The sequence below is a fragment of the Zootoca vivipara genome, chromosome 12 (genome assembly GCF_965207765.1).
Source record: "Zootoca vivipara chromosome 12, rZooViv2.hap1.1, whole genome shotgun sequence".
NCBI classification, from domain to species: Eukaryota; Metazoa; Chordata; class Lepidosauria; order Squamata; family Lacertidae; genus Zootoca; species Zootoca vivipara.
The window spans coordinates 46,947,780-46,974,057 of record NC_142595.1 but is presented as its reverse complement, the minus strand read 5'-3'; the positions used below and the strand labels follow the sequence as shown (position 1 = coordinate 46,974,057).

At 42.6% G+C, this 26,278-nt stretch overlaps 3 protein-coding genes across 3 annotated transcripts in view; 1 reads left to right on the top strand and 2 right to left on the bottom strand.

Annotated features, from left to right (window-relative positions):
• Positions 1 to 26,278, bottom strand: part of LOC118078103 (vomeronasal type-2 receptor 26-like) — a 39,619-nt gene that overhangs the window by 6,601 nt on the left and 6,740 nt on the right. The window lies entirely within an intron of this gene.
• On the top strand, positions 4,283 to 8,358 carry LOC148684127 (vomeronasal type-2 receptor 26-like). Its single transcript, XM_088655089.1, has 4 exons — positions 4,283 to 4,567; positions 6,355 to 6,585; positions 7,109 to 7,235; positions 7,457 to 8,358. The coding sequence occupies exons 1-4, from the start codon at positions 4,406 to 4,408 to the stop codon at positions 8,356 to 8,358; spliced, it is 1,422 nt and encodes a 473-aa protein (XP_088511215.1). The 5' UTR covers positions 4,283 to 4,405.
• On the bottom strand, positions 13,321 to 18,153 carry LOC148684126 (uncharacterized). Its single transcript, XM_088655088.1, has one exon. The coding sequence runs from the start codon at positions 17,117 to 17,119 to the stop codon at positions 14,165 to 14,167; it is 2,955 nt and encodes a 984-aa protein (XP_088511214.1). The 5' UTR covers positions 17,120 to 18,153; the 3' UTR covers positions 13,321 to 14,164.

Genomic DNA, 26,278 nt, shown 5'->3' with positions numbered 1-26,278 from the left:
TAGTGTCTGTTGAATATCACAATTTAATTTAGTGTCTGTTGAATATCAATATTCAATCTGTGCGAGCATTTCAGTTTTTTCATGCTCTTTAATTCACTCTTGCAGATTCTGTTCTAGGTATGCATTCTATCAGAGAACATAGGGTCACTTATGTTGGAACGTGGTCACTTTCCATTCATTCTAACAAAGTATTCAAAATGTGAACAGTGAAAGAGAGATTATAATGCGATTGATAGTTAAACGAACATGGTGGAAAATCTGATTATATTGAATTCTGTAAATTTTACCAGGACTCATGTGAAGGATATATTACAGGAAAGCTGCTCTGTGAGGAGCTATTTATTTATTTATACATACACACACACACACACCCTGCTCATCTGGCTGGGTTTCCCCAGCCACTCTGGGTGGCTCCAAACTGAATATTATTAATAAAACAGTGATAAAACATCAAACATAAAAAAATTCCCAAAACAGGGCTGCCTTCAGATGTCTTCTAAAAGTCAGATAGTTGTTTATTTCCTTGACATCAGACAGGATGGCATTCCACAGGGTGGGCGCCACTACTGAGAAGGCCCTCTGCCTGGTACCCTTCAGGCTGAGGTGGTTTCAGGCTTTAAAGGTCAGCACCAACACTTGGAATTGTCCTCAGAAATGTATTGGGATCCAATGTAGGCCTTTCTGGACTGATACTATATGGTCTTGGTCACCACTCCCAGTCACCAGTCTAGATTCTGGATTAGTTGTAGTTTCTGGGTCACCTTCAAAGATAGCCCCACGTATAGTACACTGCAGTAGTCCAAGTGGGAGATAACCAGAGCATGCACCACTCTGGGAAGACAGTCTGCGGGCAAGTAGGGTCTCAGCCTGCGTACCAGATGGAGCTGGTATACAGCTGCCCTGGACATAGAATTGACCTGCACCTCCATGGACAACTGTGAACCCAAAATGCGAACCTGCTCCTTCAGGGGCACAGTTGCCCCATTCAGGACCAGGGAGTCCCCTACACCTGTTGTGACGGAGCAATGGCATTTTCCCCCATGGCGCCATTGCGCCTTCCCTCACTTAAATATAGTGCACCCACCTCACAGAACACCACTTCCATGACTTCCCACAAAAATCCCCACTTGTTGGGGACTTGTGTGAGAGAAAACTTAATAATTTAGAGTCTCAGGCAGGATTTGATCAAATAAACAATATATATTTTATTTAACAAAGGAAGTTTATGACATGAGTGGGTAAAACATAGGATACTTCAGATTATAATGTTATTTTACTTCAGTCCTTTCTCAGTTGTTGCACTTAATTATTTGCTTCTTAAACAAGGTGGTACTTCTTGTCAGTTACACGCCCCTTAGAGAACCCTACTCCTGAGGTACTCCAGGTAACAGACCCAAGGGATCACTGGTTTGGGAGTCTTCTCCCCTCCTGGAGGGGAATCTCTCCCCTCCTGACTGGAATGGGTCCTAAACAGACTGTATTCTCACAGCTTCTACTTCTCCTGGCTCAGCCTCAGTCTCCCAGTTAATTCCTGGCCTAATTATTCTTACAGGAAACCACACACTGTCCTTCACACAAAGCTCAGAGACTCCTTACTCTAGCTTGTGATATATTCCTCAGAGTGGATGTTTCTACCCAGAACCAACTATCTCTCCTCTCTCTCCCTATCTCCCTACCTGACTCCTAACCTATCATCTCCCAAACTCAATCTCAACATACTCCAAACCAAACTAAATCCTGCCTCTCCAAATCCTCTCCTTTTCAACTCCCTCTCCTGGAAACCCCGGCCAATCATAAGTTGCCATTCGTTTCACCATTTACTGGCAGGAAAAAAAAACACTTGTTGAACCAACCTGCCTAGCAAAACCAAACTTTTCCGCCACACCTGAACGCCCCCTGTCCCCCCAAAACAGTATTGCTGTCTTGTCAGGATTCAACCTCAATCTGTTAGCCGCCATCCATCCTCCAACCGCCTCCAGACACTCACACAGGACCTTCACCGCCTACACTGGTTCTGATTTAAAAGAGAGGTAGAGCTGGGTATCATTCGCATACTTATGAACACCCAGCCCAAACCCCCTGATGATCTCTCCCAGTGGCTGCATGCAGATGTTAAAAAGCATGGAGGAGAAGACAGAACCCTGAGGCACCCCGCAAGTGAGAGCCCAGGCACATGAACACTCATCCCCCCCCCACTTTCTGAACATGGACCAGGAGGAAGGAGCGGAACCACTGTATGAGACTGCACCCAGCTCCCAAGCCCTCTAGACGGTCCAGAAGGATGTTATGGTCGATGGTGTCAAAGGCTGCTGAGAGATCCAGCAGAGCTAAGAAACAGCTCTCACCTTTGTCCCTAGCCCACCAGAGATCATCGACCAGTGCGACCAAGGCAGTTTCAGTCCCATTAAGAAGCCTGAATCCCGATTGGAAGAGATCCAAATGGTCTGCATCCTCCAGGCATGCCTGGAGTTGTTCAGCAACCACCCACTTAAAAACTTTGCAAAATCAATGCAGGGGATCTTGGGGTCCTTACCAGGCCCTGATGGTGAAGGTTAGATTGTAAACCACCTGAAAGAGTCTACTCCTGCTGTTTTCTGCAGATGCAATAGAGGCCGTGAAGATCGTCCTCTTCGCCTTTGCTATCACCACTTGGTAGCCTCGATGTTGAGCTCTAACCAGTGTCTGGTCCGATTCAGAATGAGTTTTCTACCACTAGAGTGCTAGTCATCTCAGGGATTGTTTCATCACACTAAGCTCTAGTGAATACCACAGGGCTGTATGCAGTTCACCAATTAGCACGTTAAAATCCACACAAAAAATAGGTACGGTGGGGAATTTATGACTGATCTGCTCCTGAAGATTCATCAATATTAACTGTTTATTTCTCCTATGGCATCAATTTTTGCACACACATTCCCAAGTGTGTGTGTGTGTGTGTGTAAAATACATTATTTGATTTTATGCAACTTCTGTACAAAACTGCAAATAAATTGGTGGCAGATCTGCATGAATTCTTTTTAAAGACAGTCACAATTTTGAAAAATTAAGCTGTGTTCTGTTTTGAGTAATGTTTCAGGAAGCATGAATAATTTTTATAATAAAATGCAAATTGAATTTAACTTCCTGTGCATCATTAGTTGCTTCCATATGAATTTAGGGCATCAAATGAAACTAAGCAGGGACTCTCCACATTACGTTTAAGTATCTATAATGTTACAGTGCTGGAGGAGACTCTTGAGAGTCCCGTGGACTGCAAGAAGATCAAACCTATCCATTCTTAAGGAAATCAGCCCTGAGTGCTCCCTGGAAGGACAGATCGTGAAGCTGAGGCTCCAATACTTAGGCCACCTCATGAGAAGAGAAGAATCCTTGGAAAAGACCCTGATGTTGGGAAAGATTGAGGGCACTAGGAGAAGGGGACGACAGAGGACAAGATGGTTGGACAGTGTTCTCGAAGCTACGAACATGAGTTTGACCAAACTGCGGGAGGCAGTACAAGACAGGAGTGCCTGGCGTGCTATGGTCCATGGGGTCACGAAGAGTCGGACACGACTAAACGACTAAACAACAACAATGTTTCAGTAGGCTCTTGCATCCTAAGCCACTTGCACACTACACATACAGAAATACATCAAAATCCTTCAATACTTTCTCCTTATGAGTTGCTCTCTGCTATTCATCTGAACAATGCAATGAATCACCAGAAAGCACAGGATTAATCAATCCAACCAAGGGGAGCCATGATTCGGGGCAAAGGGGTTTTAAAATGTTATTATTAAAAGTTTAGATTTGAGTGGGTCTGTTTCCAATTCATATTCTCCAAGTTTCTCCTGTTTTGAGTCTTAATATTAGTTTCCCCCAAATTGCACATCAATCTGATTTTTTTATTAGTCCACATGAAAATTAACCGGCATCCGCACCAGAATTTCTGATACCTTTTTGTACGAAAAAGTAAATATTGAATACTATATACAATTTGGCAGGAAGCAAGAAATGAAAACAGTGCTTTGTTGTTTTCTGCTTTCTGGGAAAGCTCAAAGTGGTGTTTCAAAACTATGCCTCAGATTTCCTGAATTATATTTGAGCTGAAGAGGGAGGTTTAAATCACCTCAGAAACCTGACAACCCCTGACAATTATTTTACCTGACAATAAAATAATATGATTTTTATTACAATCTATTTGAGTCGGAGGAAGAAATGACCACTAGTGTTGCATGCACATTTAATGCATTGCAGAGTTCTCCTCTGAAATTATAAATGGACTCTCCATTTCAGTTTGGTGACAAAGTTCTATCAGCACATCCTGGCCTTGGCATTTGCTGTGAAAGAGATAAATGAGAATCCCAGGATCTTGCCTAATGTCACACTTGGGTTCCATATCTATGACAGCTACAACAATGCAAAGATGACCTACCATAGCACTCTTGAACTCCTCTTCAAATCCTCTAAGTTTGTCCCCAACTACAAATGTGACAGCCAAAAAAATCTCCTAAGCATCATTGGAGGATTGGGCTCTGATACCTCTTTCCAAATGGCTGAGATCATAGGCCACTACAAGATTCCACAGGTATGGTCTACCCATGCGGCTTTGGGATTCCCCCCCCCCTCTGCTTAATTTTACTAGAATTTTATTCTAGGAGTAATTCTGTTTTCCAAAACATGGAAGGAATATGACAGACATTGGACATGGGTTTTAAACCCTGTATGGGTGCACTCCATGTAGAAATTACAATTCAAGCAGTTGAAATTAATGGGTGTTATAGGCAGGTGCTTGTACTTGAAGACCTGCCAAGAAAACCTAACCCCATTAAGTGCTTGCAACTCCAATGCAGAACTGCTTCTTAATAATAATTAAAAAAGAATGGTGGGTGAGATTACCATAACATGGATCCCACTCTCATAAGATCAACTGATTGCTTCAATGAGTATTTGTTGTATCAAAAGACCTATATACACAAAAAATTATCTAAAACTAGTTCTACAGTATTTCTTAATTTCTTCCAGCTCATCTATGGCTCATATCCTCCAGAGAAAGGTCTCTCAAGTCTTACCCGTTCCTTTTACTGCATGGTTCCCAACTCAGCTCTTCAGTACACCGGGATTATCAGAATTCTTAAACATTTTGGATGGACGTGGGTTGGGCTCTTTGCAGACGATGGGAACAGTGGGGAATCCTTCTTGCATGACATAGAGATCTTGCTTAGACAGAATGGAATTTGTTCGGCTTTCATAGAGAGAATCCCAGAAGAATTTCGTTCAGATAGTATTGATGAAATGTATGAGACGTACTTGAGATTGTATGCACCGTTCACAGATAATACAGTCAGTACATTTATAATGTATGGAGAATCTGTGGTAATCGCATGGCTGAGAACTGTTTTATTCATGCGAGATCCTGCAAATGATGGACTTAGATCAATTAGAAAAGTGTGGATTATGACATCGGAAATTGATTTCATATTATTTGACATTCATAGGGGTTTGGACCTTCAACATTTCGAAGGTGCCATTTGCTTCACAATTCACTCAAATGATCCTCTGGGGTTCAAGGAATATCTTCAGAGTAGAAAACCTTATTGTAACTTGAGAGATGGATTTCTCATGGACTTCTGGGAGAAAGCATTTGACTGTAAACTTCCAAAATCCCATGTCTCAATAGAAGGCAGTGAAACCTGCACTGGGGAAGAGACTCTGGAGAGCCTTCCTGGGCCTCAGTTTGAAATGCGGATGACAGCCCACAGCTACAGTATCTATAATGCTGTCTATGTTGTGGCCCATGCTCTTCACGTCATGTACTCATATCGATCCAACTATAGATCAATTATGAGCAGCAAAAGGTTTGAACTTTCAGAAGTGCAGCCTTGGCAGGTAATGTGTGAACTGTATTCTTCCTGTTAGTTTGGTTCAATCCATCCATTGGTAACCACTATTAAGCATCTATTAGTAACCATAGTTGTATCTTACTTCATGATGGCTTTTGGATTCCCCGTTCCTCCTGTTATTAAAACTGAAAGGAACTTTACCTGCTACTGTCTCATGAATTTTCCAATTGCCACAGTGTAATATCCCACTTTTTATATTTTTTATTTCTTAGATGATACTATCTTAACCATATCAGGTAGAAATGGTTGTTCTAGGTTTATTCCTCTAGTGAACACCACATAATTTTGGGTTGGTTACATTTTCCAGTGAGCTGAAAGAAGGTTATATTTTTGTGAATACGTAATCCTTTTTGTTACCGGTGGAGGAATATAGAAGTTCATTCAGTCCTTTGGGTATCTAGTAACATATGTCTTCTCCAAAAGAAGCTCCATTAGTTTCTGGTCTCCTTGTATGTTCTTCTCGTTCCACTAGATGCACTCATATCTTCAAGACACTTCCTTTAATAACTCAGCTGGAGAGACAGTGTTCTTTAATGAAAAGGGGGAATGGGGTGGTGGATTTGACATAATGAACATGATCATGTTTCCAAACAATTCTTTCCTTCGGTTGAAAGTTGGAAGGGTGGAGGATCCTAGAGCTCTGGAAGACAATGAATTCATGATCAATGAAGATCGAATTGTTTGGCACACAAGCTTTAACAAGGTATGGAATCTAGACATTCTTGGGGATGGAGTGTGAGGGAAGAGGCTTCACAGCTCGATGTGTTGATTGGATTCGAATGCACTCCCTTTCATTGCATAGTTGTGCTGAATGTCTGTGAAACTGTCCATGCTTTGAATGCAAAAGAAGTAGACTGCTAGCTGATGTGGACAACAATGCTATAGAAGATCCAATTGTGTGGCTGGATAGAAAGCATTATCCCAGGCAAAGGTCATTGGGCTGATTGACTGGCCTTTAAAAAAAGAAAAAAAGATGATTGGCACTTGCATGATGCAAAAATAAAAATAAAAACACACATCACCATTTCTTTCCTCTGTAAGGGTAGTTGCTTCCCATTTCTGTGTGCAATGAGCACTGACACCTAGGAAGGAAGGAAGGAAGACAATTTTGCTTCTGAGGTTAAACAAATGTTGTTGTTGTTGTTGTTTAATTTGATGATTAGTGCTTGAACAATGTAAAAATAAAATAAAAACTCCCAGTGCAATCATTTCCTGTTTAAGAGCAGGTGCCTCCCCTTTCTCTGTGTAATGATCACTGCCAGCCTGGTTATCAGAAGAAAACGAAGGACGGAGAACAATTTTGCTGCTATGATTGCCTTCCATGTCCAGAAGGGAAGGTTTCAAACCAGATTGGTAAGTGATTTGTTGCTTCAGTTTCCCCATTATGCAGGGGTCAAATGATTGGCAATTTGCAAGTGGTAAATAAGAACTGTGTGTAAATAAGTTTCTGCCTTCCGGGATTGCTCAAGAGGACTTTCAATAAAGTGGCAGTCTAATATGTATATCCAGATTAGGCAGTAAACTCCATTGCACCAAGCATGATCAACTTCTGCCTCTTTCCCTGTTTCTTTCAGATATTGATGACTGTTTCAGATGCCCAGAGGAAGAGCATGCAAGCAAAGACAGAAATGATTGCATCCCTAAGACAATAACCTTTCTATCTTACCAAGAGCGTTTAGGGACTAGTTCAGCCATGATTGCTGTTTCCTTTTCCCTGACCTCAGCCTGGGTGTTGGGAACTTTTATTCAGCACAGAGACACTCCTATAGTCAAAGCCAACAACCGGGACCTCACATACACGCTGCTCATCTCCCTCCTGCTCTGCTTCCTCTCTACATTGCTCTTTCTTGGAAGACCTAACACAGTGACCTGCCTCCTCCAACAACCGACTTTTGGCATTGTCTTCTCAATGGCTGTTTCTTGTGTGTTAGCCAAAACCATCACCGTGGTTGTAGCTTTCATGGCTACCAAACCAGGGTCCAAGCTGAGGAAGTGGGTGGGGAAAAAACTGAGCAACTCCATTGTCCTTTCCTGCACTGTTATCCAAGCAAGTCTTTGTACTGTATGGCTGACCACTGCTCCCTCATTCCCTGATTTAGACATGAACTCCGTAGCAGAGCAAATCATTGTGCAATGTAATGAAGGCTCCGTTTCAATGTTTTACTCCGTCCTGGGCTACTTGGGCCTCTTGGCTATTGCCAGCTTCATTGTGGCATTCTTAGCCCGCAAATTACCAGATACGTTTAATGAAGCCAAGTTCATTACATTCAGCATGTTGCTCTTTTGCAGTGTTTGGTTGTCCTTTGTTCCAACCTATCTGAGCACCAAAGGGAAGTATATGGTAGTGGTGGAGATCTTCTCCATCCTGTCCTCCAGTGCTGGGTTATTGGGCTGCATCTTTGCCCCTAAGTGCTACATCATAATGCTGAGGCCTCACATGAATTGCAGAGAGCAACTCATAAGGAGAAAGAATTGAAGGATTTTGTTGTATTTTTGTATGTGTAGAGTGCAAGTGGATTAGGGTGCAAAAGCCTACTGTAACATTATAGATACTTAAACTTAATGTGGAGAGTCCCTGCTTAGTTTCATTTGATGCCCTAAATTCATCTGGAAACAACTAATGATGCACAGGAAATTCAATTCAATTTGCATTTTATTTTTTAAAAAAATCATGCTTCCTAAAACATTACTCAAAACAGAACACAGCTTATTTTTTTTTTCAAAATTGTGACTTTCTAAAAAAAAATCATGCAGATCTGCCACCAATTTATTTGCAGTTTTGTACAGAAGTTGCATAAAATCAAATAATGTTTTTTACACACACACACACACACACACACACACACACACACACACACACACGGGAACATGTGTGCAAAAATTGATGCCATAGGAAAAATAAACAGTTAATATTGATGAATCTTCAGGAGCATATCAGTCATAAATTCCCCACCATACCTATTCTTTGTGTGGATTTTAATGTGCTTAGCGTGATGAAACAATCCCTGAGACGACTGGAGCTCTAGTGGTGGAAAACTCATTCTTAATCAGACCAGACACTGGTTAGAGCTCAACATCGAGGCTACCAAGTAGTGATAGCAAAGGCGAAGAGGACGATCTTCACGGCCTCTATTGCATCTGCAGAAAACAGCAGGAGTAGACTCTGTCAGGTGGTTCACAATCTAACCTTCACCATCAGGGCCTGGTAAGGACCCCAAGATCCCCTGCATTGATTTTGCAAAGTTTTTAAGTGGATGGTTGCTGAACAACTCCAACCATGCCTGGAGGATGAGAACCACTTGGATCTCTTCCAATCGGGATTCAGGCCTCATCATGGGACTGAAACTGCCTTGGTCATACTGGTCGATGATCTCTGGTGGGCTAGGGACAAAGGTGAAAGCTGTTTCCTAGCTCTGCTGGATCTCTCAGCAGCCTTTGATGCCATTGACCATGACATCCTTCTGGACCATCTAGAGGAGCTGGGAGCTGGGGGCACTGTCATACAGTGGTTCCGCTCCTTTCTCCTGGGCCGTGTCCAGAAAGTGGTGTTGAGGGATGAGTGTTCAGACCCCTGGGCTCTCACTTGTGGGGAGTCTCAGAATTCCGTCCTCTCCCCCATGCTTTTTAACATCTATATGAAGCCACCAGAGAGGAATTCAAACAAACAGCCAGCACATGTAGAGACAAAGTCAGAAAAGTTAAAGCACAGAATGAACTCAGGCTTGCTAGAGAGGTTAAAAGCAACAAAAAGGGCTTTTATGGGTGTTGTGACGTGGGGTTTGTGATTTCAGCTCTCTTGACATAATATGCTGGAGACAGTTCTCTAGTAACAGCTCTTTATTAAAGTGAACAAGACTGACTGTGAGGGCAGGAAGGCTACATTTATAGGGACAGGGAACTAGCTAGAAAGGGATACATTTTGGAGGGAACAATATCAAGCAATCACAGTGCTGCCTTTTGGAGGAAACCAATAAGACAGAGGATCCAAATAAAGCAGCTTAAATGAACCAATAGTAGCTGTACCCTCTGGAACCAAAAGGCAGTTACTTTATCCTAATGCAAATACAGACAATAATAATACAGAGATAAAATCCTTTGACTCAATACACAACAATGGGTATGTCTGTAGCAAAAAGGAAGAACAAGGAAACAGTGGGGTCCCTTAGAGGAGAAGATGGTGAAATGCGAACAGGGGACAGAGAAAGGGCAGAACTCCTTAGTACCTTCTTTGTCTCAGTCTTCTCCAAAAAAGAAAACAATGCACGACCTGAAGAATATGGAGCAGATGATTCAGCAGGGGAAACACAGCCCAGAACAAGTAAGGAGGTAGTACAAGAATACTTGGCTAGTTTAGATGTATTCAAGTCTCCAGGGCCAGATGAACTACATCCAAGAGTATTAAAAGAACTGGCAGAGGTGATTTCCGAACCACTGGCAATAATCTTTGAGAATTCCTGGGGAACAGGCGAAGTCCCAGCAGACTGTGTGGATTCTAATGCCTATGTTGGTGCAACTGCAACAGGCTTTTTGCTGACTTTAGACTTAGAACTTGGAATATGTTTTCCTAGCCTCACATTGTTCTTTGGCTAAGAAATATAATGCACAGGGTCTGAAATTCCTGGAATTTGTATTCCAACCTAATACATATCTTTGACAGGAATCCTGTAAACATTTCTAAGAGTCAATATACTTATTTGAACAAACATGGTGGAAGATCTAATGATCACATTTTAGTCTCTCCTTCATTACTTACTTTTGTGAACACCTTTGAAGTGTTAGAATGAATGGAAAGCTGTAATTTTTCAATATCACTGACCATATGTCCTCTTATGGAATCTGCAGGAACGAATGAAGAAATATAGGACATGAAAAGACTGAAATAGTCTCACTTCTGGTGAGCAGGGAACATGGCCAGCTGACTATCTTCTGTTGGTGAATTGCCGATAGAGATAATTATGTGGTGATTGATGATAGCCAGGCATAAATCTTGGTGATTGAATTCACTGTGTATATAAGAGTGAACAGGCGATTGACCTGATACTCTGAAAGAGCTGTTTCCTACACCAGGAGACCGAGAAGATGTCACTTCCTGGGAGAGACATGTTTTATTTCAGCTGGGGGGGGGGACATGAAGGCATCTGGTTTCACTGGTGCGGATCCATCATGGTGTTTCTTTCTGTGATCCTCCCAGTGCTGTGATTACACAACCTGTCTATAGGCACTGTAGTTGTTTTCAAGGGATTCTCACATGGCAGGGTTAATGTTGCCAGCTTTCAGGTCACTTTTACTGGCATCTTTGTATCAGAGGGTTGGTCTGCCAACTTGCCCAGTGCCTGAGGCCAGCTTTTCCATATAACACATCCTTGGGGATCATGCCACCTTCCATTATATGTGTTCACTCATAGCTGACTACCTTCCTTTGGAAGTCCCTATTTTCACTGGGGAAACATTGGAGGGTTTGGTATCCTGGGCCTTCTGAAGGCAGCCATTTATAGGGAAGGTTTTATGTTTAATGTTTTGTTATGCTTTTATATATGTTGGAAGCCTCCGAGAATGGCTGGGGCAACTCAGTCAGAAGGGTGGAGTATAAATAGTAAAATTGTTTGGGAAAGCAGCTGGCATGAGGGCTTCAGGATGTCAGATTTTGGCCTCTCATAAGGTGCCATATATACAAATCAAAATATGCAAAGTTTTATCGATATTCATACTTTGGTAACTTTTGGCACAGAATTGTTGTATTCCTGATATAAATAAATCAAGAATAAATAGTAAAATAATCAATGATATAAAGGGTATAAATAAATATGAGATTATTCTTATGAAAAGTAAGATATTTATCTTTTTTCATCCTTTCTTAATTTAACTTTGTTCACCATAGGTATGAACAACAATTCACTCGTGCCCCTCCTTCCATTCTAAGGGACCTGCTTAATATTTTGGGAGTGGGGTTTGCTGTACAAAAGGGTTTGAAACTATTACCAAAGTTTGACACTGATTTGGGTTTTGGTCCACAGTGTACCAATTACTCAGTTCAGGGCAGCGGCAAAAAGTGTGTGGTTGGTAATGACCGCTCCACACATCAATGGGGGGCGACTTTTGCGTGGTCGCGCACAGCCCCCTGATCCCAGAGGGCGACTCCCTGGTAGTTTGGGGCTGGCACCGCCTTCCCAGGTAGGATGCCTGGGGTCTCCGCCTACCCAAGCCAAGTCCAATCCTGCCTGGGGAGGTGTTGCCAGGGGATGGCCAGGTAAGGGGAATGACTGTCCGGCTCACACAAGAGAATTTGAATCTTACCTCCAAGCACCAGTTGGTTCCAGAGCTCCTCCCACCCTCCACACCCTCATCCATGTTCTTTTTCAGGTTAACCTTTTCTCTACAGTTCACAGGCGCTGCTACGTCAAGGCCGCTGTTGAAGGGTCGGAAAGGAATTTTCCTGCATTGGCAGGTTTCGCCTTTCCCATAGCAATACATCACAACTTTGGCAGTGTCAGGCCTTGGGCGGAATTCTTTGGCGATTTTCCTAGAGGAAGGGGCGTGAGGCGGAGACCTCACCCCCTTTGCGGCAACAAGATTGGGGTATTGGGGGAAGCCTTGATCATGCCAATAGGCGTCATCACGTCCCCCTTCCAGCAGCGGTGAACAGGGGGCGGGCTCTCTCTGCTTGAACATATGTTCTTCAGAGCCAGCCCCAACCCCCATACATGTGGATAACCCCGAAGCCTCCCAGAACCCCGGCTGAGGACTGGGAAGGATAATACCCAATGCCTGAGCCAAGGTCTCCCTACATCTGAATCTTAATAAAGTTGTGGCCAATTTGAATCTCATAGTACGTTGTCCTGCGTCTTTATTCTACTCAGGGGGTCGCCTGGGGGTTTGGGGGACTCTGCCTGTCCACACAACAAAAGATTGCACATAATGAGCACAAAACTTTGACACCAATTTGGAGTGTATTAGACAAAGCTGTGTTTTGGGTGTGAAGGAGCAACTTTGTCCCTAAGATTTCGCTCTGATAGACAAAGTTTGCACTTTCTGAATTTTGCAATGCATTTCTCCAGAGAATTGATGGCAAAAATGGAAGGGCAAAGAAGGTCCAGAATAGGACAGAGGATTGGCTTCTGAAATAAAATTTGGAAGGTAAAAAGTGCACTTCATGGTTGCTTGAGTTTGAAAGTGGAAGGTCTAAGGGTTTCCCATGGAGGAGTAGGGGCGGTGAGAGGAGGCACCCCCCCCTAGTTATGTTTCCAAACAATTCTTTCCTTCGGATGAAAGTTGGAAGGGTGGAGGATCCTAGAGCTCTGGAAGACAACGGATTCATGATCAATGAAGATCTCATTGTATGGCACAGGAGCTTTAACAAGGTGTGGAATCTAGACACTTTTGGGGGATGGAGAGTGAGGGAAGTGGCTTCACAGCTGGATGTGTCGATTGGATTCTGTCGCGGTCACTCTGACCTGCACATCACCCCCGGACGTTTGACGGTCTATTGGTGATGTGCCTACGACAAACAAATACATTCAATCACTCACACACCTCAGACCAGGATATCTTAAAATAAAACAAGATAGTTTATTTGAATGTTCTTATGCGTGATGGTTACGGTACAAGCTTAAACGGGTTCAAATAACAGATTGTTCCTATACCGGCCTAATACCTCTAAATCTGAATTACCGGCCTATTACCTCTAAAAATAACTAATATTATCTATCACTATTCTCATCACACTGTATCCTGTCTATCTCCCTGTTCAACAACCACCTCAATATTAACCAGCTCTTATCTTCACACCAACTCTAACCTGACTGACTTCAACCAACAACTCCCTTCAACAACCCCAACTGACTCCAGGGTTGGGGTTTTTATATTCCCCCAGAGCCCTCCCCCTTGGGTTCTTAGGGTTCTAACAGGGTTAACCCTCTACAGCCTGGCTAATTTTTAAACTGATCGCCACATACCTCCCCCCTTTTTAGGTTTGAATCAGGAGGGGAACTTCCTAATGTAAGTCACCTCCTGATCAAACAACACAATTTAAAAATACCTACATACATTGGAATCTACATTAACTATTCCTTACCCTTTTCTCTCTCTGTTTTTTTTTTAACCACATCAGAACAGCAAACTTTATCATGCAACATGCAATGGAATATCTTGGTTACATGCAATAGCATACAATTCAATCGACATGCAATATCACTTTAAAGATGCAATTGTGTTTTAGTCCTTCAGTAGTCTCTGGCTTACGCGATAAAACATCAGCCACAATGTTCAGAAAGTCTTTTGGATCTTCAGGACGACTTAAAGTCTTGTTTTTCCTCTGGAAGGTGGATCTCTCGATGGTGCAGCAACTGACTTAGATGCAAGGCAGCTTTCAGTCTTCTCGGGTTGTGCTGTAGTTTTCTTCGGTACCACAGGATGATATCGCGCTTGACCATGCTAGTGTAGAGATGACTTGCTTCTGCGATACATCTGGTTCCTTCGCTGACTGACTCACTCGGCTGCATTAGGCTGCCCTCTCTGACACTCCGATCTCTCTCATGGATAACATCACCGTCAATTAGACAGACTGGTGGTTGTACTTTGAGTTTGCATCTAGGCTTTCTCTCTCTCTTAACATCTTTAGGGATAGCAGTATTCTTGGCGTGCCCATTAGCTTCCCTGGGTTTCTTTTCAGACTCTAGTCTGTGCAAAGTTTTTATCTCGGTTACATTGAAACTGTTCTCAGAGATGCTTTTCTTACCTTTAACTGACCCTTTTGGTGTGGTCAGTTTTCTCTTGAGGGCACCATTTCGATTTTCATTTCTCTCAATCTTACTTAAACTAAATTCTTCTTCAACTTGGTTAACAATAGTAGGACTTCTATGAGCAAGTTTGATCTTTTGATGCCTATACTCCAGCTTCTCATTTGGCACTGATTCTAGCTTTCTAAATTTCTCAGGACTGCCTTTACATTGTGCGCATATGGCCTTGTGAATAACACTTAAACTGCTCTCTTTCACGCGTTTTGTTTTCACTGCCCCAGGAACATGGTGTGTGAAAGTTTCCCTATCCATACACTTCTTTTGCAAGAGTTCAGCCTTAGACAAATCTAGGATTGAATCTGAAAGACTAGTGTCTGTGTCTGACTTAAAATCATTTGTGCTACTCAAATTATCTTTTCCATATTCTGACGCTTCTACTTGGTTCAGATGGGGCTTGTTTCTCTTATTTGAGTCCTGAGGTACTGTATCAACAGAAACCTCGGATGACTGAGGGCTTCTATGGTGCACATCCTCTTTGTTGTGCTCATCTGCTATTGTTGGGACATCACAATTTCTTGATACAACAGATTTTGTTTTATTGGGGTTTGAGCTATAAACTGCACTCCAGTTCCCCACTGTCTTCTTTGTCTCCCCCTTTAACTTTTCCACTTTATTTGGTGCTGTCCCACTGTATAGTAATCCCCTTTTTACTATAAAAGGATCAGGGCTCTCAGGGGTTAACACTTTTTTACTTGCAGCTGCCTCAAAACAAGAATATAAACTTGTATCAGCCTTTTGGCTCTCAGCAAACTTTGAGGGTTGACTAGAAACTAAAGGAATTAAAACTGCTTCAGAATTTTCCTCAGTAACTGTTTCATCAGATAAGTCAGTGCTGGCTAAATGTTGCTGTTCTTGTGCTCTAGTTATTACCAGTGCACTCTGTACATGGTCTATAAGATCCCAACCAATTAATGCTGCTGCTGGGATTTCTGGTGACACAGCCACTTGCCATTGACCTGACCAATTCTTAAATCTTAGCTGTACCGAAGCGACTGGCAAGGTTACAGGAGTTGAAGAGATTCCCTTCAGCGTGATTGTTTTTCCTGGGATATAAGCTTTTTTATTAACAACCTCAGTGTGCAATACAGTCACTTGCGAGCACGAATCCTTCAGAGCTATAAAGTTTCTACCCTCAATCCATATTTCTTCCCCTGTTCGATTTAATAAATTCTCATCCTTCTGAATGAGATAACATTCCACAACTCTGGCTATTGGTACTGTCTCCCCTGGTTGCGGCCTATCCGTGTTTTGCGTCGTCGTGGCAACTTCAGCATTAGCAGAGGTCGACTCCAAGGCTCTGACACAATATGTCTGCTTGGGAGACCCGCTATTATATATCTTATGTTTTCCTGGTTCATTTCTGCAAAAGGCTTGCCTGTGACCTTTTTTTCCACAACTCCAACAAATGATTTCAGGCTTTTCACCCCCACCAAATTTCATACGTTTTTCCTCAGCCACCTCAGACATTGTGGGTGCCTCATGTGAGGTATTTGGTCCTGAGGGGAAATTTTTCTTTATTGGTTCTGAGGTAAATTTTGTTTGTGGAGTCTGCTTTTTATTTTTATTTAACTCTCCCCAATGTTTTTCATTTTTTCTTGGACTGTCATATGCGTGATCTCTTATTTCATTAATCTCATCTCCCAATCTAGCAGCTTCCCATATCGTTGCAGGCTTCTTTTCTTTTATGAGATATTTTAAATGGGTATTTATGGTGTCATAAAACTGCTCTAAGGCAATAACTTCCTTAATTTTCTCCACAGAATCTGCACCCTCTTGTTCCAACCATTTGTTTAAATAATTTGTTAACTTAGCCCCCAGCTGGGCGAAAGTCTCCTCTCGCAATTTACTGGCGCTCCTAAACTGTTGTCTTAAACGTTCTGAGGTAATCCCAAACCTCGAAAAAACAAGTTGTTTAAAAGAACTAAAATCTTTGGACTGTTCCAATGGCATTTGTGAATAAATATCAGTTAGAGCCCCACTTATTCTAGCTCTCAAGATGGACATTTTCTCCTCCTCTTTAATGTTAAAATCTTCACATGCCCTTTCAAAGGAAATGAGGAATGCCTCAGCACTGTCTTTGTCTTTATATTCTGGAAAACGCTTCAAATCTACCTTACTAGTAGTTTGTGTAAGTGTATTATTACTGTTGTTCCGGTTCTCCTGCGCTATTAATTCTAATTTTCTCAATTCCAATTGATATTCCCTTTCCTCTCTCTCTCTTTCCCTCTCAGCTCGTAATCTCATTTCGGTTTCTTTCAACTGATATTCCTTCTCTAATTTCCACCTCTCAAATTCCTCAGACATTTGTGGAACCCTTCCTTCAGATGGGGTTTCACTAACTGTTTCCGCTCTAGACTCTTCAATTTGTAAAGACCCATTTTCCTCCTGAGTTCTTTCAACAGAAGTTTCGCTAATAGCTGGTTTACTTTTCTTTGGTGGCATTTTTTTATTATATGTTGGTTGTGTAATAAAGTTGGTTGAAATAAAATATTGTCTCTTTAAAACTATTTCTTCCGGCTGGGTTTTCCAAAATTAGGTGTAAAGTCACGCCTAAGGTTCCCTCTTAACCTTTTCCAGCGTACTTTATCAACCTCTCCAAATAAAACCCTCTCAGCCAAAATAGTTTTGAAATTAAAGTAAGTCCGTCTCCTCTACAATCTCTCAGCAATTAGGAACTCCTGCACTACACCCTAGGGCCAGTTAATTTCTCTCAGAATTAACCCTCTCCCCTTCCAGGTGTATGCCCTTCCTTTCTTACTGGATTGTAGGCTCTTACTTAATTTCTTCCACTTCCAATCTTTCTTAAATCCTGACACTTCTTGTCAGAAACTCAAAATTGTCAGTCTCTCAACAAATAGGCGTGTGGGTGTTGGATTCGAAACACGACGCTGCCACCAGTTTATGCCTAACTCTTATTTTGATCTATCTATCTATTGATCTATCTATCCCACCGCTCTGCCGCCAGTTTATGTCGCGGTCACTCTGACCTGCACATCACCCCCGGACGTTTGACGGTCTATTGGTGATGTGCCTACGACAAACAAATACATTCAATCACTCACACACCTCAGACCAGGATATCTTAAAATAAAACAAGATAGTTTATTTGAATGTTCTTATGCGTGATGGTTACGGTACAAGCTTAAACGGGTTCAAATAACAGATTGTTCCTATACCGGCCTAATACCTCTAAATCTGAATTACCGGCCTATTACCTCTAAAAATAACTAATATTATCTGTCACTATTCTCATCACACTGTATCCTGTCTATCTCCCTGTTCAACAACCACCTCAATATTAACCAGCTCTTATCTTCACACCAACTCTAACCTGACTGACTTCAACCAAGAACTCCCTTCAACAACCACAACTGACTCCAGGGTTGGGGTTTTTTATATTCCCCCAGAGCCCTCCCCCTTGGGTTCTTAGGGTTCTAACAGGGTTAACCCTCTACAGCCTGGCTAATTTTTAAACTGATCGCCACAGATTCCAAGCATAGCCTTTCATTGCATAGTTGTGCTGCATGAATGTGAAACCAGCCATGCTTTGAATGCAAAAGACGTAGACTGCTAGTTGATGTGGAGAACAGTGCAATAGAAGAACCAATGGTGTAGCTGGGTTGAAAGCATCATCCCAGGAAAAGATCATGGGGCTGATTGACTGGCCTTTTAAAAAAGAAAGAAAGATGACTGGCACTTGCATGATGCAAGAATTAAAATAAAAACACACATCACCATTTCTTTCCTCTGTAAGGGTAGTTGCTTCCCCTTTCTGTGTGCAATGAGCACTGACACCTAGGAAGGAAGGAAGGAAGGAAGGAAGGAAGGAAGGAAGGAAGGAAGGAAGGAAGGAAGGAAGGAAGGAAGGGAGGGAGGGAGGGAGGAAGGAAGGAAAACAATTTTGTTGCTGCTGTTAAACAAATGTTGTTGTTGTTGTTTAATTTGATGATTAGTGCTTGAACAATGTAAAAATAAAATAAAAAACTCCCAGTGCTATCCTTTCCTGTTTAAGAGCAGGTGCCTCCCCTTTCTCTGTGTAATGATCACTGCCAGCCTGGTTATCAGAAGAAAACGAAGGAAGGAGAACAATTTTGCTGCTATGATTGCCTTCCATGTCCAGAAGGGAAGGTTTCAAACTGGATTGGTAAGTTATTTGTTGCCTCAGTTTCCCCATTATGCATTGGTTAAATGATTGGCAATTTGCAAGTGGTAAATAAGAACTGTGTGTAAATAAGTTTCTGCCTTCCGGGATTGCTCATGAGGACTTTCAATAAAGTGGCAGTCTAATATGTATATCCAGATTAGGCAGTAAACTCCATTGCATCAAGCATGATCACATTCTGCCTCTTTCCATGTTTCTTTCAGATATTGACGACTGTTTCAGATGCCCAGAGGAAGAGCATGCAAGCAAAGACAGAAATGATTGCATCCCTAAGACAATAATCTTTCTATTTTACCAAGAGCGTTTAGGGATTAGTTCAGCCGTGATTGCTGTTTCCTTTTCCCTGATCTCAGCCTGGGTGTTGGGAACTTTTATTAAGCACAGAGACACTCCTATAGTCAAAGCCAACAACCAGGACCTCACGTACACGCTACTCATCTCCCTCCTGCTCTGCTTCCTCTCTACATTGCTCTTTCTTGGAAGACCTAACACAGTGACCTGCCTCCTCCGACAACCAACTTTTGGCATTGTCTTCTCAATGGCTGTTTCTTGTGTGTTGGCCAAAACCATCACCGTGGTTGTAGCTTTCATGGCTACCAAACCAGGGTCCAAGCTGAGGAAGTGGGTGGGGAAAAAACTGAGCAACTCCATTGTCCTTTCCTGCACTGTTATCCAAGCAAGTCTTTGTACTGTATGGCTGACCACTGCTCCCTCATTCCCTGATTTAGACATGAACTCTGCAGCAGAGGAAATCATTGTGCAATGTAATGAAGGCTCTGTTGCAATGTTTTACTCTGTCCTAGGTTTCTTGGGCCTCTTGGCTATTGCCAGCTTCATTGTGGCATTCTTAGCCCGCAAATTACCAGATACGTTTAATGAAGCCAAGTTCATTACATTCAGCATGTTGCTCTTTTGCAGTGTTTGGTTGTCCTTTGTTCCAACCTATCTGAGCACCAAAGGGAAGTATATGGTAGTGGTGGAGATCTTCTCCATCCTGTCCTCCAGTGCTGGGTTATTGGGCTGCATCTTTGCCCCTAAATGCTACATCATAATGCTGAGGCCTCAGATGAATAGCAGAGAGCAACTCATAAGGAGAAAGTATTGAAGGATTTTGATGTATTTCTGTATGTGTAGTGTGCAAGTGGCTTAGGATGCAAGAGCCTACTGAAACATTGTTGTTGTTTAGTCGTTTAGTCGTGTCCGACTCTTCGTGACCCCATGGACCATAGCACGCCAGGCACTCCTGTCTTGTACTGCCTCCCGCAGTTTGGTCAAACTCATGTTCGTAGCTTCGAGAACACTGTCCAACCATCTTGTCCTCTGTCGTCCCCTTCTCCTAGTGCCCTCAATCTTTCCCAACATCAGGGTCTTTTCCAAGGATTCTTCTCTTCTCATGAGGTGGCCTAAGTATTGGAGCCTCAGCTTCACGATCTGTCCTTCCAGGGAGCACTCAGGGCTGATTTCCTTAAGAATGGATAGGTTTGATCTTCTTGCAGTCCACGGGACTCTCAAGAGTCTCCTCCAGCACTGTAACATTATAGATACTTAAACGTAATGTGGAGAGTCCCTGCTTAGTTTCATTTGATGCCCTAAATTCATATGGAAGCAACTAATGATGCACAGGAAGTTAAATTCAATTTGCATTTTATTATAAAAATTATTCATGCTTCCTGAAACATTACTCAAAACAGAACACAGCTTAATTTTTCAAAATTGTGACTGTCTTTAAAAAGAATTCATGCAGATCTGCCACCAATTTATTTGCAGTTTTGTACAGAAGTTGCATAAAATCAAATAATGTATTTTACACACACACACACACACACTTGGGAATGTGTGTGCAAAAATTGATGCCATAGGAGAAATAAACAGTTAATATTGATGAATCTTCAGGAGCAGATCAGTCATAAATTCCCCACCGTACCTATTTTTTGTGTGGATTTTAACGTGCTAATTGGTGAACTGCATACAGCCCTGTGGTATTCACTAGAGCTTAGTGTGATGAAACAATCCCTGAGATGACTAGCACTCTAGTGGTAGAAAACTCATTCTGAATCGGACCAGACACTGGTTAGAGCTCAACATCGAGGCTACCAAGTGGTGATAGCAAAGGCGAAGAGGACGATCTTCACGGCCTCTATTGCATCTGCAGAAAACAGCAGGAGTAGACTCTTTCAGGTGGTTTACAATCTAACCTTCACCATCAGGGCCTGGTAAGGACCCCAAGATCCCCTGCATTGATTTTGCAAAGTTTTTAAGTGGGTGGTTGCTGAACAACTCCAGGCATGCCTGGAGGATGCAGACCATTTGGATCTCTTCCAATCGGGATTCAGGCTTCTTAATGGGACTGAAACTGCCTTGGTCGCACTGGTCGATGATCTCTGGTGGGCTAGGGACAAAGGTGAGAGCTGTTTCTTAGCTCTGCTGGATCTCTCAGCAGCCTTTGACACCATCGACCATAACATCCTTCTGGACCGTCTAGAGGGCTTGGGAGCTGGGTGCAGTCTCATACAGTGGTTCCGCTCCTTCCTCCTGGTCCATGTTCAGAAAGTGGGGGGGGGATGAGTGTTCATGTGCCTGGGCTCTCACTTGCGGGGTGCCTCAGGGTTCTGTCTTCTCCTCCATGCTTTTTAACATCTGCATGCAGCCACTGGGAGAGATCATCAGGGGGTTTGGGCTGGGTGTTCATAAGTATGCGAATGATACCCAGCTCTACCTCTCTTTTAAATCAGAACCAGTGTAGGCGGTGAAGGTCCTGTGTGAGTGTCTGGAGGCGGTTGGAGGATGGATGGCGGCTAACAGATTGAGGTTGAATCCTGACAAGACAGCAATACTGTTTTGGGGGGACAGGGGGCGTTCAGGTGTGGCGGAAAAGTTTGGTTTTGCTAGGCAGGTTGGTTCAACAAGTGTTTTTTTTTCCTGCCAGTAAATGGTGAAACGAATGGCAACTTATGATTGGCCGGGGTTTCCAGGAGAGGGAGTTGAAAAGGAGAGGATTTGGAGAGGCAGGATTTAGTTTGGTTTGGAGTATGTTGAGATTGAGTTTGGGAGATGATAGGTTAGGAGTCAGGTAGGGAGATAGGGAGAGAGAGGAGAGATAGTTGGTTCTGGGTAGAAACATCCACTCTGAGGAATATATCACAAGCTAGAGTAAGGAGTCTCTGAGCTTTGTGTGAAGGACAGTGTGTGGTTTCCTGTAAGAATAATTAGGCCAGGAATTAACTGGGAGACTGAGGCTGAGCCAGGAGAAGTAGAAGCTGTGAGAATACAGTCTGTTTAGGACCCATTCCAGTCAGGAGGGGAGAGATTCCCCTCCAGGAGGGGAGAAGACTCCCAAACCAGTGATCCCTTGGGTCTGTTACCTGGAGTACCTCAGGAGTAGGGTTCTCTAAGGGGCGTGTAACTGACAAGAAGTACCACCTTGTTTAAGAAGCAAATAATTAAGTGCAACAACTGAGAAAGGACTGAAGTAAAATAACATTATAATCTGAAGTATCCTATGTTTTACCCACTCATGTCATAAACTTCCTTTGTTAAATAAAATATATATTGTTTATTTGATCAAATCCTGCCTGAGACTCTAAATTATTAAGTTTTCTCTCACACAAGTCCCCAACAAGTGGGGATTTTTGTGGGAAGTCATGGAAGTGGTGTTCTGTGAGGTGGGTGCACTATATTTAAGTGAGGGAAGGCGCAATGGCGCCATGGGGGAAAATGCCATTGCTCCGTCACAACAGGTGTAGGGGACTCCCTGGTCCTGAATGGGGCAACTGTGCCCCTGAAGGAGCAGGTTCGCATTTTGGGTTCACAGTTGTCCATGGAGGTGCAGGTCAATTCTATGTCCAGGGCAGCTGTATACCAGCTCCATCTGGTACGCAGGCTGAGACCCTACTTGCCCGCAGACTGTCTTCCCAGAGTGGTGCATGCTCTGGTTATCTCCCACTTGGACTACTGCAGTGTACTATACGTGGGGCTATCTTTGAAGGTGACCCAGAAACTACAACTAATCCAGAATCTAGACTGGTGACTGGGAGTGGTGACCAAGACCATATAGTATCAGTCCAGAAAGGCCTACATTGGATCCCAATACATTTCTGAGGACAATTCCAAGTGTTGGTGCTGACCTTTAAAGCCTGAAACCACCTCAGCCTGAAGGGTACCAGGCAGAGGGCCTTCTCAGTAGTGGCGCCCACCCTGTGGAATGCCATCCTGTCTGATGTCAAGGAAATAAACAACTATCTGACTTTTAGAAGACATCTGAAGGCAGCCCTGTTTTGGGAATTTTTTTATGTTTGATGTTTTATCACTGTTTTATTAATAATATTCAGTTTGGAGCCACCCAGAGTGGCTGGGGAAACCCAGCCAGATGAGCAGGGTGTGTGTGTGTGTGTATGTATAAATAAATAAATAGCTCCTCACAGAGCAGCTTTCCTGTAATATATCCTTCACATGAGTCCTGGTAAAATTTACAGAATTCAATATAATCAGATTTTCCACCATGTTCGTTTAACTATCAATCGCATTATAATCTCTCTTTCACTGTTCACATTTTGAATACTTTGTTAGAATGAATGGAAAGTGACCACGTTCCAACATAAGTGACCCTATGTTCTCTGATAGAATGCATACCTAGAACAGAATCTGCAAGAGTGAATTAAAGAGCATGAAAAAACTGAAATGCTCGCACAGATTGAATATTGATATTCAACAGACACTAAATTAAATTGTGATATTCAACAGACACTAAATTGTGCACAGCCCCCAAACGTGATCTCCCAGGGACCTTGGTGGTGTGAGAGATATTTGCTGGGATATTACCTGAACCATATTTCTCTGTCTGCTACAGAGCTGTACAATGGCTGATTGCCCCGAGCAATTATAATTCTGGGCAGAGAGGCCTTTCCTTCTATGCTAGGCAGTCACCTGCATGGTTGATGGCTTCTATTGATAGGCTAATGACTGGCAATTTCATTCTTTGTTTATTAATGTCTTATACCAACCAGCTAAATCAAACTGGGCTGACTTGTTCTCATAAACTTTATCCAGCAGTGGTGGAAACGTAGTGAGCTGCTTCCCCGCTGATCTTCAGGCTTCATTCAGTTCAAAACACGAGATTTATAATCTCTACTAAGCATGACTCAACACACACACACACACACACACACCCCTCAGTTGATGAGAAATGACAATTTCGTATTGTTGAGTTACAATATCTAATCAACTGAGGAACATAAGGTTTATACCTCCCCTTACTGTGATCACTCTCCCCCCCCCCTTCTGCCCAGTGCTTCATTTCTGAGCTGCAATTTATGACTGAATGAGTAGAATACAAGTTTAACAGCAGAGAACCTGGACTTCTAGAGGATGGAGTCATGGCAAAAAAGACAGTGCCAGGGATCGCTAAGGCCAGAACAACAACAACAACAACATTATTTATACCCCACCCTCCCCAGTCAAAACCGGGCTCAGGTCAGCTCACACCAAGAAAATTACAATAAAACATAAAAAGCAATTAATTAAAATACAGAATAAAATACAATATTAAAATTTAAAATGCAGCCTGATTTTAAGTAGTCCACAAATCCAAGCCATGAGGGAGGGAAACACAGGGGTCAGACTAAGTCCAACCCAAAGGCCAGGTGGAACAGCTCTGTCTTGCAGGCCCTGGGGAAAGATGACAAATCCCGCAAGGACTATCACTCAGCTCCTTTCCACCTTATAATTGTCCTTGAAAAAGGATCCAGGGAACATCAGTGGGAAGGGAAATAAGGACAAGGTCAGAATCTAGGCAGAGGCCTATCCCATCAAGTATTCTGTTCTATGAGTGCCCAACCAGAGGGCCCTGACAAGCCCACAAAGAGATCATGAGCACAACCACATTCTCCATATCCCCACTGTAAGAAATTTGCCACTGTGCATGCTCCTAAAAACAACAATAGAGAATTGCTGTGGTCAGATCTCCAACAAAGAAACAACAAGTTTGCACCAAAAGTGTCAGTCAAGAGAATTAGCTCTTAAGAAGTAATTATTCGCCCAGTAATTAACCAGAAGACTATAATCTCTTCCGCTAGTGAAAATTCCAACTGCTTTATAGAAGTCAGGAGAAAGAAATCAAGAAGCCATTCTGAAAGTGGTTATAAATACACTTTAGCCAAATTGGGAGCTTGGGAGTAAGGGGCCAAAGGCAGACAAATTTCTGTCAGTTTGTTTTCCGACAGTTTCTGATATTCTTCATCTGCTCAGCCACATTTGATATTGGAGTGCTGCCAATTTCAGCTACTAATCAAGGCACACATTTGCAATCCTTCAGATCCCAAAATTTTGCTTGTCAATATCACTTCAATAGCTGCTACATTGCCAGGACCCAGCACTGTCCACCATACCCTGATCTAAAAAGAAGCCTAGAATGCTGTGGTTCTTTCTGATGCTGCTTTTCTTGCTTCCAGTAGGGGGCAAAGCAGACACTATGAAATGCCCAATTTTCTCTAATTTCTACCTCTCAAATTCCTCAGACATTTGTGGAACCCTTCCTTCAGATGGGGTTTCACTAACTGTTTCCGCTCTAGACTCTTCAATTTGTAAAGACCCATTTTCCTCCTGAGTTCTTTCAACAGAAGTTTCGCTAATAGCTGGTTTACTTTTCTTTGGTGGCATTTTTTTATTATATGTTGGTTGTGTAATAAAGTTGGTTGAAATAAAATATTGTCTCTTTAAAACTATTTCTTCCGGCTGGGTTTTCCAAAATTAGGTGTAAAGTCACGCCTAAGGTTCCCTCTTAACCTTTTCCAGCGTACTTTATCAACCTCTCCAAATAAAACCCTCTCAGCCAAAATAGTTTTGAAATTAAAGTAAGTCCGTCTCCTCTACAATCTCTCAGCAATTAGGAACTCCTGCACTACACCCTAGGGCCAGTTAATTTCTCTCAGAATTAACCCTCTCCCCTTCCAGGTGTATGCCCTTCCTTTCTTACTGGATTGTAGGCTCTTACTTAATTTCTTCCACTTCCAATCTTTCTTAAATCCTGACACTTCTTGTCAGAAACTCAAAATTGTCAGTCTCTCAACAAATAGGCGTGTGGGTGTTGGATTCGAAACACGACGCTGCCACCAGTTTATGCCTAACTCTTATTTTGATCTATCTATCTATTGATCTATCTATCCCACCGCTCTGCCGCCAGTTTATGTCGCGGTCACTCTGACCTGCACATCACCCCCGGACGTTTGACGGTCTATTGGTGATGTGCCTACGACAAACAAATACATTCAATCACTCACACACCTCAGACCAGGATATCTTAAAATAAAACAAGATAGTTTATTTGAATGTTCTTATGCGTGATGGTTACGGTACAAGCTTAAACGGGTTCAAATAACAGATTGTTCCTATACCGGCCTAATACCTCTAAATCTGAATTACCGGCCTATTACCTCTAAAAATAA

Excerpts from the sequence above, each read along its gene's own strand:
- LOC148684126 (XM_088655088.1), bottom strand. The coding sequence starts at position 17,119 with ATGCCACCAAAGAAAAGTAAACCAGCTATTAGCGAAACTTCTGTTGAA.
- LOC148684127 (XM_088655089.1), top strand. The coding sequence starts at position 4,406 with ATGACCTACCATAGCACTCTTGAACTCCTCTTCAAATCCTCTAAGTTT. Across the intron at positions 6,586-7,108 it reads GGCACACAAGCTTTAACAAG|GTGCCTCCCCTTTCTCTGTG; the intron begins GTATGGAATCTA and ends GTTTAAGAGCAG. Across the intron at positions 7,236-7,456 it reads GAAGGTTTCAAACCAGATTG|ATATTGATGACTGTTTCAGA; the intron begins GTAAGTGATTTG and ends TGTTTCTTTCAG.